Here is a 12,741-nt window from a genome sequence, read left to right on the forward strand (position 1 = left end):
GTGGCTTGTAGGGAAAACACTTGTAAATGGTTGAATAGCCTTTGGTCTGGTGGCAAGTTTTGCTTCCCATTAGGAATTTACCACTGAGCCAAAGTCTATTTAACCATCTCGCTGTGCTTTGTCATTTCGATGCCTTGTCGTTTAAAGGTCTTATTTCTGCTGATGGCATTTCCTTCATAGTATGCTTTCTGTTGCTGCCTCATTAAAAACCTTGCCAAAAAAATTAATTGGAAAGGAAAAAGAGTGCAGCATATACTTTCAGTATAAGCAGGATCTATCAGCAGTAATGCCTTTTGAGGTGAGTCACATTCCAGTTGCTAGGCAATTTGACTCCATCTTGGTTCTCTAATTCATATTACCTTTTCCCGGTGACAGTTGAAATCCGAGCCCATGTCGGATCCCGCTTTCCTGTGTTGAGCTCCCTGGTGTTTTGAGTCACTTTTCTTAAAACCAAGTCTCCCACTTTGAAATAGCGGAGATTGGCTCTTAGATTATAGTACTTTTCCATTCTTTGTTTCTGGGCCACCATCCTTATGTGCGCTAAGTCCCTACATTCGTCAAGCATCTCCAATTTGACTAGCAATGCTTCGTTGTTTGTTTCTTCATCCACCCGAAAGTATCGCAAGGTTGGTTCTCCTACTTCCACCGGGATCGGATATTCTGCTTCATATACGAGAGAGAAAGGTGACTCTCTCATGCTTGACTTGGCCGTCATCCGGTATGCCCACAACACTCCCAGTAACTCTTTGGGCCACTTTCCTTATGCTTCCTCCATCCCCTTTTTGAGGTTTTGAATAATCACCTTATTGGTCGATTCTACCTGCCCATTTGCGCTCGGGTGGTATGGCAAAGATGTGATTCTTTTAATCTCCAAGCCTTCAAGGAATTTTTTGACCTTTGATCCTATGAATTATGGCTCATTGTCGACCACTTCTCGCTCGCCAATTTTCCGGTAAGGATCTGCTTCAACCCACTTAGTGAAGTAATCAATTAAAAGTAAAAGAAACCGTACCTTCCCGGAGAGGGGGGTGGTAGTAGTCCGACTATATCTATCTCCCATTTCATGAATGGCCATGGGGATAATACTGAATGCAACAGTTTTGCCAGTTGGTCCACTAACGGCGCATGGCATTAACACTTATCTCATTTCTTAATGAATGTCTTAGCATGTTATTCCATCCGGGGCCAGTAGTATCCTGCCCAAACTAGTTTTAACACCAACGAATCTGCACTTGAATGATTTCAGCAAATTCCTTCGTGAACCTCTCTCATAACGTAATTAACCTTGGAGGCTCCTAAGCATTGAGCCAATGGGCCTTGGAATAACCTTCTGTATAACTGTCCTTCCCAGAAGCTGTACTGAGCTACTTTGGTGTGGAGTGCCCCAGATGCCTTCGGGTCTTTGGGCAGCTTGTCGTGCTCAAGGTAGTCGATGATCTCATTCCTCCACTCCCAGACCAGGTTGGCTGTATTTACTTTAAAATAACCATCCACATCTAGTACCGAATGCATGAGTTGTACGGTCGTATCGAAATCTAATCCCTTCATTTCCATGGACGAGCCCAAATTGGCTAATGCATCTGCTTCTGTGTTTTCTCTCTCGGCATGTAGGTGATGGCTCATTCCCTGAACAGTGCGAGTAGAGTTTGAACTCTCACCACATATTGTTGCATGTGTTCCTCCTTGGTGTCGAAGATTCCATATACTTGATTTACCACTAGTTGGGAATTGCATTTGATATCAATGACCTTGGAGTTCATTTCCCGGGCCAGTTCAAGTCCTGCAATCAAAGCCTCAAACTCGGCTTCAGTGTTAGTCAAGGGAACAGTTTTTATGGAAAGCCTTAGGACTTCTCCCAAGGGCGTGATTAAGACTACCCATAGCCCGGACCCTTTCATGTTGGAAGCGCCGTCTGTGAACAAGTTCCAAACTCCTGATGTCATTCCGACACCATCACCGCTTCCTTTGTGGCCAAAGGTAGCAACCCGAGACTGAAATCGGCCACGAAGTCGGCCAAAACTTATGATTTGATCGCAATCTTGGGTTTATATTTGATATTAAATCTGCTAATTTCGACTGCCCATTTGTCCAGTCGACCTAATAACTCAAGTTTGTGAAGGACATTACGTAGGGGAAAAGTAGTCACACGGCTATCGAGTGGCACTAAAAATAAGGCCTAAGCTTTTGAGTGGTGACTACGAGATCTAAGGCAAGTTTCTCGAGGTACAGATAACGAGTTTCTGCTCCTGATAAAATTTTGTTAACATAATAGATAGGATATTGCGTACCTTCGTCCTCCCGAACTAGAACGACGCTTACCGCTACCTCCGAGACTGCTAAGTATATTAGCAACTATTCGCCTTCTTCTAGTTGGCTCCACATGAGAATGAGTCGGTCCTGCTGAAGAAGTTCAGAGAAACCCTCACGAAGGGGACCCTGACATGGTACTCATTGTTACCCGAGCACTCAATAGATTCCTTTGAGATGCTCACAGACTCTTTCATCAAGGCCCATGTCGAAGCCAGGCCTGGAAAGCGGATATATTCAGAATTTCACAAAGGGAGTTTGAGTTGCTGTGTGAGTTCGTGATCAGGTTTCAGAAAGAAAGGATGTTGCTACCGGTCATGCCATATGAATGGGCAACTGAGGCATTTACTAAAGGGTTGAACCCGAGGAGCTCCGATGCCTCACAAAAACTGAAAGAAAGCCTGCTCGAGTTCCAGGAAACTACATGGACAGATGTCCATAACTATTATGAATCAAAGATAAGAATAGAAGATGATCAGCTCGGGTTCCCGTCGTCAACTAAGGGTCAGGATCAAGAAAAGAAAAGGGGTAAGTCGAAGGATGATTTTGACGCAGATCGGCTATATTCTAAGGGCTGGTTTTTTCCCTACGAAAGGGCCGAAGGACGCGGCAGAGGGTCCCAGTCGGTGGATAGGTTCACGCCCGATAGAAGAATTGATCGCGACTAGAATAGCAGCTCATTGCAAGATAAAGAAATATTGGGTCCCGAGATTCCACCTATCCCAGGCTATCTAAGTACAATTTCAATGTCAGCGTAGTGAAGCTGGTATAGGCGATGAGGAATATCTAGGAAGCATGATTCCTAAGGTCAATGAGATCTGATCCCAGCCAAAGGGATCCTAAGCTATGGTGCGAGTATCATGGGACTAACGGCCACCGGACTGGGGACTGCCAACATATGCGCAAGGAGGTAGCAATATTGTTGAAAAACGGCAATCTCAAAGAGTTCTTAAGTGACCAGGCTAAAACAAATTATGGCTGTAGCCGGGAAAATGCAAAGCCCTCGAAGCTAGGTGAAGAACCTTCCTGGTAAACCATCAACATGATTTTCAAGGGAAACGAGATCAGCGGTGTAACCTTCTCGGCAGCAAGAAAGATAAAAGTATCAGTGACTCATAGCAAGAGACTACGGGAAGTCACCGAGGACGATATCACCTTCATAGAAGAAGATGCTGACGGATTTCTACTGCCGCACAACGATGCCCTGGTAATTTCTCTTAATGTTCTAGATTTTAAAATTAAACGTGTTTTGGTGGACCCAGGAAATTCAGCCAACATCATTAAATGGTGGGTGCTGGAGCAAGCCAAGCTAACCGGAAGTATCATTCTGACAACAAAACTCCTTATCAGGTTCAACTTAGCAAGTGTGACAACCTTAGGGGAGATCTTGCTGCCCATGAACACCGGAGAGGTCATGAAGACTACCTTATTTGAAGTACTAGATGGTGATATGTGCTACAACATAATTCTTGGCAGATCATGGCTACACGAGATGAAGGACGTACCATCAATATATCACTAACGGCTAAAATTCCCAACTCCAGAGGGAATCAAACAAATAAGAGGAGATCTACCAAGGGCAAGGGAGATGAACGCGATCTCAGTTTCCAATAGTAAAGGGAAGGAACACGTGGCATATCAATTATAGGAACCGACACCTGCTCCCAAACCAAATGAAGACGACAAAGGGGAGGAGCCGTCGGAATCCCACAAGGTACCATGGTATTTCTAGGTACCGAAAGAAATGGACGCGACCAAGTCCAAAGCGGAAGAACTCTAATAAGTGGGCATTGTTCAAAAACGTTTCTAGAGAGGAAGTTCCACCTGGGGATAAAACTAAACCCCGAGCTCAGGTCATAATTTATTGAATTTATTAAAACTAATGTTGATTATCTTGCATGGTCGCACCCGGATATGACCGGTATCCCACTAGAGGTGGTTGTGCACAAGCTAAGCCTGGACCCAAACATCCCTCCTGTAAGGCCAAAGAAGCGCCCAATTGCTGAGGTTAGGAACAAGTTTGTTAAAGAAGAGGTAACTCGATTGCTCTATATCAGTTCAATCTGGGAGGTAAAGTATCCCGACTGGCTAGCCAACGTAGTCATAGTTCCAATAAAGAATAATAAATTCCATATGTGTGTGGATTATAAGGATCTGAATAAGGCATGCCCAAAAGTCTCGTTTCCATTGCCAAACATTGATAAAATGATTAATGCAACGACTGGACATGAGTTGATGAGTTTCCTCGATGCCTATTCCGGGTACAACCAAATTAAGATGAACCCTGAGGATCAGGAAAAAACTTCATTCATAACGAACTCTGGTAAATATTGCTACAATGTGATGCCCTTCGGGCTTAAGAATACTGGAGCCACTTATCAGAGGCTCTTAAACAAAATGTTCGAAAAGCAAATAGGGAAAACAATGGAAGTGTACAAAGATGATATGTTGGTTAAGTCTTTTAATGCATGTGACCATTTGAAACACCTCCAGGAAAACTTCGATATCCTATGAAAGCACAACATGAAGCTCAATCCCGAAAAGTGTGCGTTCGAAGTTAACTCCGTTAAATATTTAGGTTTCCTGGTGTCACAAAGGGGGATCGAAGTCATTCCCGACAAGATTAAAGTCATCGAGGAAATCCAGACCAGCTAACAAACATGAAAGAAGTCCAAAGACTAACTGGAAGGCTAGTCGCCCTAAGCAGGTTTATTTCTCAGTCTTCGAAAAAACGTCATCACTTCTTATCACTTTTGAAGAAGAAGAACAACATCGAGTGGACTCCAGAATGCCAACATGCTCTAAAAGACCTGAAACGGTATCTATAGAACCCTCTGTTACCATCAAAATTTCCTTTCACTGTCGTTGTATAGGTGGTGATTTTCTCCTGAGGGTCCGAAGTCTTATCATATTTTGGTACATTTGAAATTTTGAAGTGCTTCAGAATTAACTCTACTGTTGCGCTTGGTTTGAACGGCAACTGGGTATATTTCTTTGAGTCCGGGCCCTTTAGCACTGGTGGTGCACCCAGAATTTAATCCATTTGAGCGTTTATTTGTCTCATAAACCACATGAGCTCGGTTTTGAAGGGATTATTATTGTTCATGTGACCAGATCCACTGCCGATCCCTCCCCACTCCCCCCCTCGAAGCTGACTTCACCCCTCAGGGTGTTATTCTCAACCCTTTGTGGAGTTTGATTTGTGCGAGCACCAGGAGGAATTGGGCCTCTTCCATTCACGTTGTTGGAAGCACTTAACATTGCTTACCTTAATTATGTCAGGGCCTGGTCTTGCCGTGAGAGATCGCCCATGATGGCCTTTTGATATTCTCTCAAGATCCTCACTGTTTCCTTAACGTGCTTGACCTCAACATCATCAGGAGTCGTCTCTCGTACATGCCGGGTATATTGCCTTCCATGAACCGGCGTGGCTACGTCCTCCTCATTGCTGGGGTCGCTGATCGAATCCTCGTGTTGAGGAAGCTTTTCTTGTTACTCGATGTTGTGTGCGATGTTGACATCATTAATTGTCATATTTTATAATTTTTGCTAAGAAACAAAGAATCAAACATAGTAGTAATAGATACAAGGATCAAATAAATTACATAACAGTCTAAGCCACATGGTGGGCACTAAAGTGTTTATCCGTAAAATGGTACTGTTAAATTTATATCATAATTTATAGACAAGCGAATCGAATTGATCCCAAAATGATAAATACATTTAAATAATGTAACGACCCGACCGGTCATTTTGAGCATTTGCACTTCGCTCGGTATTTTACGGGCATGAGTAGCTATGTATGATGTATTATGACTTATGTGAATCGTAGGTTTTGGTTTTCAGATTATTCAGAATCGATTTGGAAGAATGAATTTCAATGTTGAAGCTTTAAAGTGGGAGAGTTGACCAAGTTTGACTTCTTGTGAATTTGAACTCGCAATGAGGTTTTGATGGTTCTGTTAGCTCCGTTGGGTGATTTTGAACTTAGGAGAGCGTTCGAATTGTGATTCGAAGGTCCATAGTGGAATTTGGCTTGAAATGGCGAAAGTTGAATTTTTGGGAAGTTTGATCGGGGGGTTGACTTTTTAATATTGTGGTCAGATTTTTATTCTGGAAGTTGGAGTAGGTCCGTAATGTTGAATATGACTTGTGTGCAAAATTTGAGGTCAATCGGGCATGGTTTAGTATGATTCGACATCGTTTGTAGAATTCGGAAGTTTAGAAGTTCTTTATTGGGATTTTGTCCGTGATGAGATCAAATGGAAGGTTTCTGACTGATCGGGTATGTATTCTGCTTGGGACTTAGAGTTTATTACGAGATTCTTGTACTCTTCACATGATGGCATGGTAGATGCGGTGTTGTGTGGGATTGAGATTTGCATGTGCAAGGTCACAGGTCAGTTTGGAAGGGAAAGGCATAGATTCATAGGCAGCATGAACGGTTTCAGATGACCAGGTAACTGATATTACTAATCAAACTGATATTACTAATCAGTATGGCTTGATAAGATTATACATTTCAGAAAGGGCAATTTGTTTTGATTTATGGATACTTCACGGGTACTGTGACACTCTCCTGATTGATCGACTGCTGATATTCAAGTTTTGCTAGGTGGCACGAAAGAGTTTTAGAATTATTCCTCATGGGATGATCGTATATGAGAGATGTGTTAGACTTTCGAGTGGTGGAGATGGAATTAGATATGGTGATTCGTGTGTTTTATAGATTTGAAGGTTGGGAGTTCTCAGGAGCAGATTGATTCATGGTTGTGGACTGTGAGGTTGTGGACGAAGCTAGCCCGATGATATTATGTGTTATGATTCAGTCATTGTGGACTTTCGTAGGGTTATTTATCCATGTGTGGGTGCCTGGAGTTGATTTGGGGGTCCATTGGTAGGCCTAATTAGGATGTGTATTCTACACTGAGTCGGATTGGTTGGCTCCATACTGCTATTGATGAGGGATGTGCCATTCGGTTATTGTTGAGCTTATTCATGTTTTGATATGTTCGGTGAGTTACTCTTCTACGCTATGAGGGGTTGTGATTCGTTGGTTGTATGCACCTATGGTGCAGTTCTATTTGCGGCCTTATATAGGAAATTGCACGAGATATGTATTTAGGTGATGCATGAGTGGTTGCGCATTGGTTATGTTCTTTCGGGTTTGTGTGGCATTGTGTCATTTTCTTCTCTAGGTTTATGGTAATGCAGTTTGAGTACTTGATGTCGGATTGCGCGTGGTTATTGATTTTGAGCATGGTGGCTGAGGTATTTCATATGGATCACTATTTGGATGGGGTCGCGCATTGCGGCAGAGTTATGTTGAGATATGATCCTTGTGTTAGATTCGTGTGTTATGGTTCTACGGTGTGTGATGGGTTTTTAGCTTTGCGTTGGGGTGGTACCCATAGAGCTTACGGGACGATTCTCTTGTTTGAGTCATTTTCGTGATTGAGCACATCTGGAATGTTGCTTATTAGTACACGGATTGCACGTGTTATGGATTTAGATAGTATTGGTGTGGCATGTTAGTAGAGTAGCTGGTATTTGATAAGATGAAGTCGTCGGATCTAGGATGGGTGCTATCAGATTTAATTATGGCATATTTGGAAGGATAATATCGAAAGTCATCTTAGAAATTTGCTATGGTTCTTGTCGAAGGAGAGGGAGCTCCACAACTGGTAGATCTGATGAATAGTTACGAGTTCCCGCGTGTTTATTTCTTCATCGGTAGTGTACAATGGTTTTAGAATGGTGTCTTGTTTGATATAATGTTTATTACCGCCATGAGGTTGTTTTGGAGCAGCTACTGTGATTAGAAATCATTGCTTCGAGCATTTGAGCTATGCGGTATTTGAGTTTTGAGTATTTGAGTTATGGTTACGCCTTTTGGTCCAACTTGTTCAGACTTATACAGTGCGTAAGTTGCGGGATTCAGATCTTATAAGAAATTTCAGATGTTAGAAATTGGATTCTAAGGCTTGTGGGCTAGGTTGAATTTAGAAATTTCAGCTATGTGGTGTTATCAGACCTATATGGGATAGGGTGATGTGGGATCACCCCGGGTATGTACATGGGAAGGTTATACGGCGGTTTGACGGCTTTGAGAACAACTCTGGACACGTTCGAGGATGAACGTATGTTTAAGTGGGGGAGGATATAACGACCCGACCGGTCATTTTGAGCATTTGCACTTTGCTTGGTAGTTTACGGGCATGAGTAGCTCTGTATGATGTATTATGACTTATGTGAATCGTCTATTTTGGTTTTCAGGTTATTCGGAATCGATTTGGAAGAATACATTTCATTGTTGAAGCTTTAAAGTGGGAGAGTTGACCAAGTTTGACTTTTTGTGAATTTGAACTAAGAACAGAGTTTTGATGGTTCCGTTATCTCCGTTGGGTGATTTTGGACTTAGGAGCGCGTCCGGATTGTAATTCGGAGGTCCGTAGTGAAATTTGGCTTGAAATGACTAAAGTTGAATTTTTGGGAAGTTTGACCGGGGGGTTGACTTTCTGATATCGGGGTCGGATTCCGATTCCAGAAGTTGGCGTAGGTCCGTAATATTGAATATCACTTGTGTGAAAAAGTTTAGGTCAATCGGGCGTGGTTTGGTATGATTCGGCATCTTTTGTAGAATTCGAAAGTTTAGAAGTTTTTTAGGCTTGAATCCGGGTATAATCGGTGTTTTGGTGTTGTTTTGAATGATTTGAAGGTTCGACTAAGTTTGTATTGGGTTATATGACTTGTTGGCATGTTTGGTTGAGGTCCCGGGGGGGCTCGGGTACATTTCGGGTGGTTAACGGACTTGATCATTTTTGAGTTGATGAAGCACCTGAAGAGTTGCTGCTACTGGGGTAACCGCATATACAGAGTGGGTACTGCAGGTGCGAGCACGCAAAAGCGTGGCATGAATCGCAGATTCGGGCAAGTCCATGAAGGACAGGGATTGCAGGTTCGAAGAATTTCCCGCACCTGCGGTAGCGTAGATGCGGACAAGTGGATGCAGTTGCGGGGGCAGCTAGGAGAGATTGACTCTGCAGAAGCGAGGCTAGGGCCGCAGATGCGCGTTTGCAGGTGCAAAACTTGGAGCGCAGGTGCGGGCCCTGGAGGCGCAAGTGACTTTCGCAGAAGCGGCATTTTCACCGTAGATGCGGCATTACAAGTGCGACAATAGACCCGCAGATGCGAAAAAGTCTGGGCAGAAGGTTTATAAGCAAGGGTTCGCGATTTTAGTCTTATTTCAATATTTTGGACTCGGACTTAGGTGATATTGGAGATGAGTTTCGAGGTGATTATTGAGGTAAGCTTCTTGTACTCGTTTTGGATCATAAAACTTGTTTCCCCACTGATTTCCCCACCTAATTAGTGAGATTTTGAAATGAAATTTGGGGGTTTAGGGCTTGAGAACTGGAGAGTGGATTTTGGGGATTTGGATGACCAAATGGTGTCGGATTTTGATAAATTTGGTATGGTTAGGCTCGTGAGTGAATGGACTTTCGGGTTTTGTAAATTTTTTCTGGTTCCGAGGTGCGGTCCCATGTTGGGTTGTTTGTCCGATTTTGGGCTTTTGATTCAAGATTTGATCTTTTTCGACCGGGATTGGTTCCTTTAGCATTGTTTGAATCATTTAAGTTGCTTTTGGTTAGTTTCGAGCCATTCAGAGGTCGGAACGCGCGGGATGACATCTTTGGAGCATCGCTTGGCTTGCTCAGTATTTGTATTGGCTGGTCCGAGGTAAGTAACTCTTCTAATCTGAGTGCTGAGGGTATGAAACCCCGAAATACGTGTTATGTGATTGGTATTGAGGTGACCCACATGCTAGGTGACGGGCGTGTGGGCATGGACCATATGAATTGGGACTCTGTTGTTTCCATGGCATAATATAGCGGTCCTACTTTGTTGATATCCGTGTTTTCACCATGTGATAAAGTAGTTAAGCTGTCAATCATGCTAGATATCACGTTCAAGCATTATACCGATATTGTTTGGACCCATAGTGGTCGTTTCTTACTATCATCTCATTGATTTCATTGATATTTCGTACTCAGTCATATTCATGTATTCATATCATATCTCAGTCTCAGTTATTTATTGATACATCATATCATTGTTGTCGAGCTAGTTTCATGATATTGTGAGCCGGTAAGTGAGACTGGAGAGATTGATGACTGAGTGAGGTCGGGGGCCTGTTTGTGAGGATGTTATCACTATAGCACGGGAGTTGTCCGTGCAGCACGTGAGTTATCCGTGCGATTCCTAATGTTGATATTATAGCACGTGAGTTGTCTGTACGGCACGTGAGTTGTTCGTGCGATTCCAGTTATTTATAATATGGCACGTGAGTTGTCCGTACATCACGTGAGTTGTCCATGCGGATTATAGCGCTTGGGCTGAAAGGAGCCCCTCCGGAGTCTGCACACCCCTACTGAGCGCAGTCGACTAAAAACAGGGATTGGGTTGCATGCCGCAGCAGGTATTGTACAGCGCTGAGTGATTGAGTGTGCTGAGCATAGTGAGAGAGAATGCGAGACAGTGAGATTGAGTACTCTGAGAGCCTGAGTACATGATCTCATCATCGAGGTGCATTGCATTTGATATGCGTACTTGAGATAGATCCATAGAGGTGCATTTCCTTCTGCTACCTAGTTTTGGGGACATTTATGATTTTACCTGCATCTTGACATGTAGGCATAGAGAAGTGCTTTCCTCATGCTATCTGAAAATGAAACATCTAACTATTTGTTGAAAGGAGTTTTGGGAAAAATTACAGTTTTCAAAATTACTCGTATATTGGCTTATCGGTAAAAGATTTGGCTTTTCACTGAGATACTTGAAAAGAAATGCCTATTTTTTTATGGAACTGTGAACGAACTGAGCCTTTTATTTCTGAGATTCTTCTTTTATTTTTGTACTATGCTGTTATGAACTGTTGTGGAATATTGGTGTTAGACCCGACCCTTGGTACAAGCTCGTCACTACTTTCAACCTAAGGTTAGGTTTGTTACTTATTGAGTACATGGGGTCGGTTGTACTCATATTACACTTCTACACCTTGTGTGCAGATGTTGGTCACTGATGTTGCTGTGATCGATGGGAGCTGGATTGAAGATGTACCTGCGTCCCGGTTGTAGCTGCCTCTTGTTCGTGGTAGGTTTAGATCTGTAAAACTCTATTTATGTATTTTTCAAACAGACGATGTATTTATTTCAGTTCAGCTTTGTAAATTATATTCTTAGAAGCTCATGATTTGTACTACCAGTTCTTAAGGAATGTATAAGATTAAGATTTTTCTTTACTTAAATTGCTTTAATAATTGTTAATGAAATTGGATAATTGATAATTGGCTTCCCTAGCGGGTTGGGTTAGGTGCCATCATGACTAGTTGGATTTTGGGTCATGACAAGGTGGTATCAGAGCTCTAGGTTCATAGGTTCTATAAGTCATGAGCAGGTGTCAAGTAGAGTCTTGCGGATCGGTATGATGATGTCCATACCTATCTTCGAAAGGCTATAGGACATTTAGGATATACTTCCCATCTTTCTTTCCTTATCATGCAACATTGATTCAGCTCGAAGTGTAACTCTTTGAATTCCTTCCATGCATTCGTATGCGCACATAAATGCTCGGTATTAGCTGTGCATCGCCAGCTTGTGATTCTATGAACGAGGTTCGAGATGTGTATTCTGTGTTTTGGTGATGGGCAAGTCTGGAGGACTTGAGGCCGGGTTTTGACTGTAGCTTGAGCACGGAGATTTCGATTATGTGAGCACGTGCTTTTGGAACTTATATGTCCGGTGATGCTTTTGGGACTTATATGTCCGGTGGTGCTTTTGGGACTTATTGTTCGAATGTGACGAGAAGAGTTTACTTGAGATGTAGCAAGAACTATGGGGTGTCTGATTTATGTCTTGATTTGGCGTATGGTCTCGAGTTGTGGGTGTATTGAGGGATCTCTCATGTTGTTTAGTCGTGGGGTGAAGTATATTCTCATGTCTTGTTGATGAGTTTGGAATCGAGATGATTAAGAGATTGCTTAGTAGTTGTGGCTGTGAAAGGATATAAAGAGATGTCAGTTTGAGGCTAAGCAGGTGGGTTATAACCTGTGAGGTAATCTACGGATGTGTGATTATTTTTATAATGTTGTATGGAGGCGTCTTTTCTACCAGTTAGGTATATTTGTGCGATTTGAGTTTGGATCAGTTGTAACAGTTGACCTGACTATCAGGAGGATGAATGCGAGATTTGCAGACGATTTAAGGTATTATATGGTTTGTGTTACATGGGCTTACGAAGGATTTAGTTGAATTTCGGTGCGGGATTTTGGCAGCAATAGAGTATGGGTATTGTGATATTATCGACTGTTTGGTTCTATGACTTTGAGCCAAGTAGGGGAGTCTGCTATCGACAAGTGGATTGCACGATTATGTG

The 12,741-nt window shown here is 42.7% G+C and overlaps 1 protein-coding gene across 1 annotated transcript; it reads right to left on the bottom strand.

Moving 5' to 3' along the window:
• Window positions 1-355: 355 nt before the first annotated feature.
• LOC142169033 (uncharacterized) lies at window positions 356-715 on the bottom strand. The gene has a single exon (XM_075230221.1). The coding sequence runs from the start codon at window positions 713-715 to the stop codon at window positions 356-358; it is 360 nt and encodes a 119-aa protein (XP_075086322.1).
• Between the last annotated feature and the right edge of the window lie 12,026 nt (window positions 716-12,741).

The sequence above is a fragment of the Nicotiana tabacum genome, chromosome 14, assembly GCF_000715075.1.
Source record: "Nicotiana tabacum cultivar K326 chromosome 14, ASM71507v2, whole genome shotgun sequence".
Lineage (NCBI taxonomy): Eukaryota > Viridiplantae > Streptophyta > Magnoliopsida > Solanales > Solanaceae > Nicotiana > Nicotiana tabacum.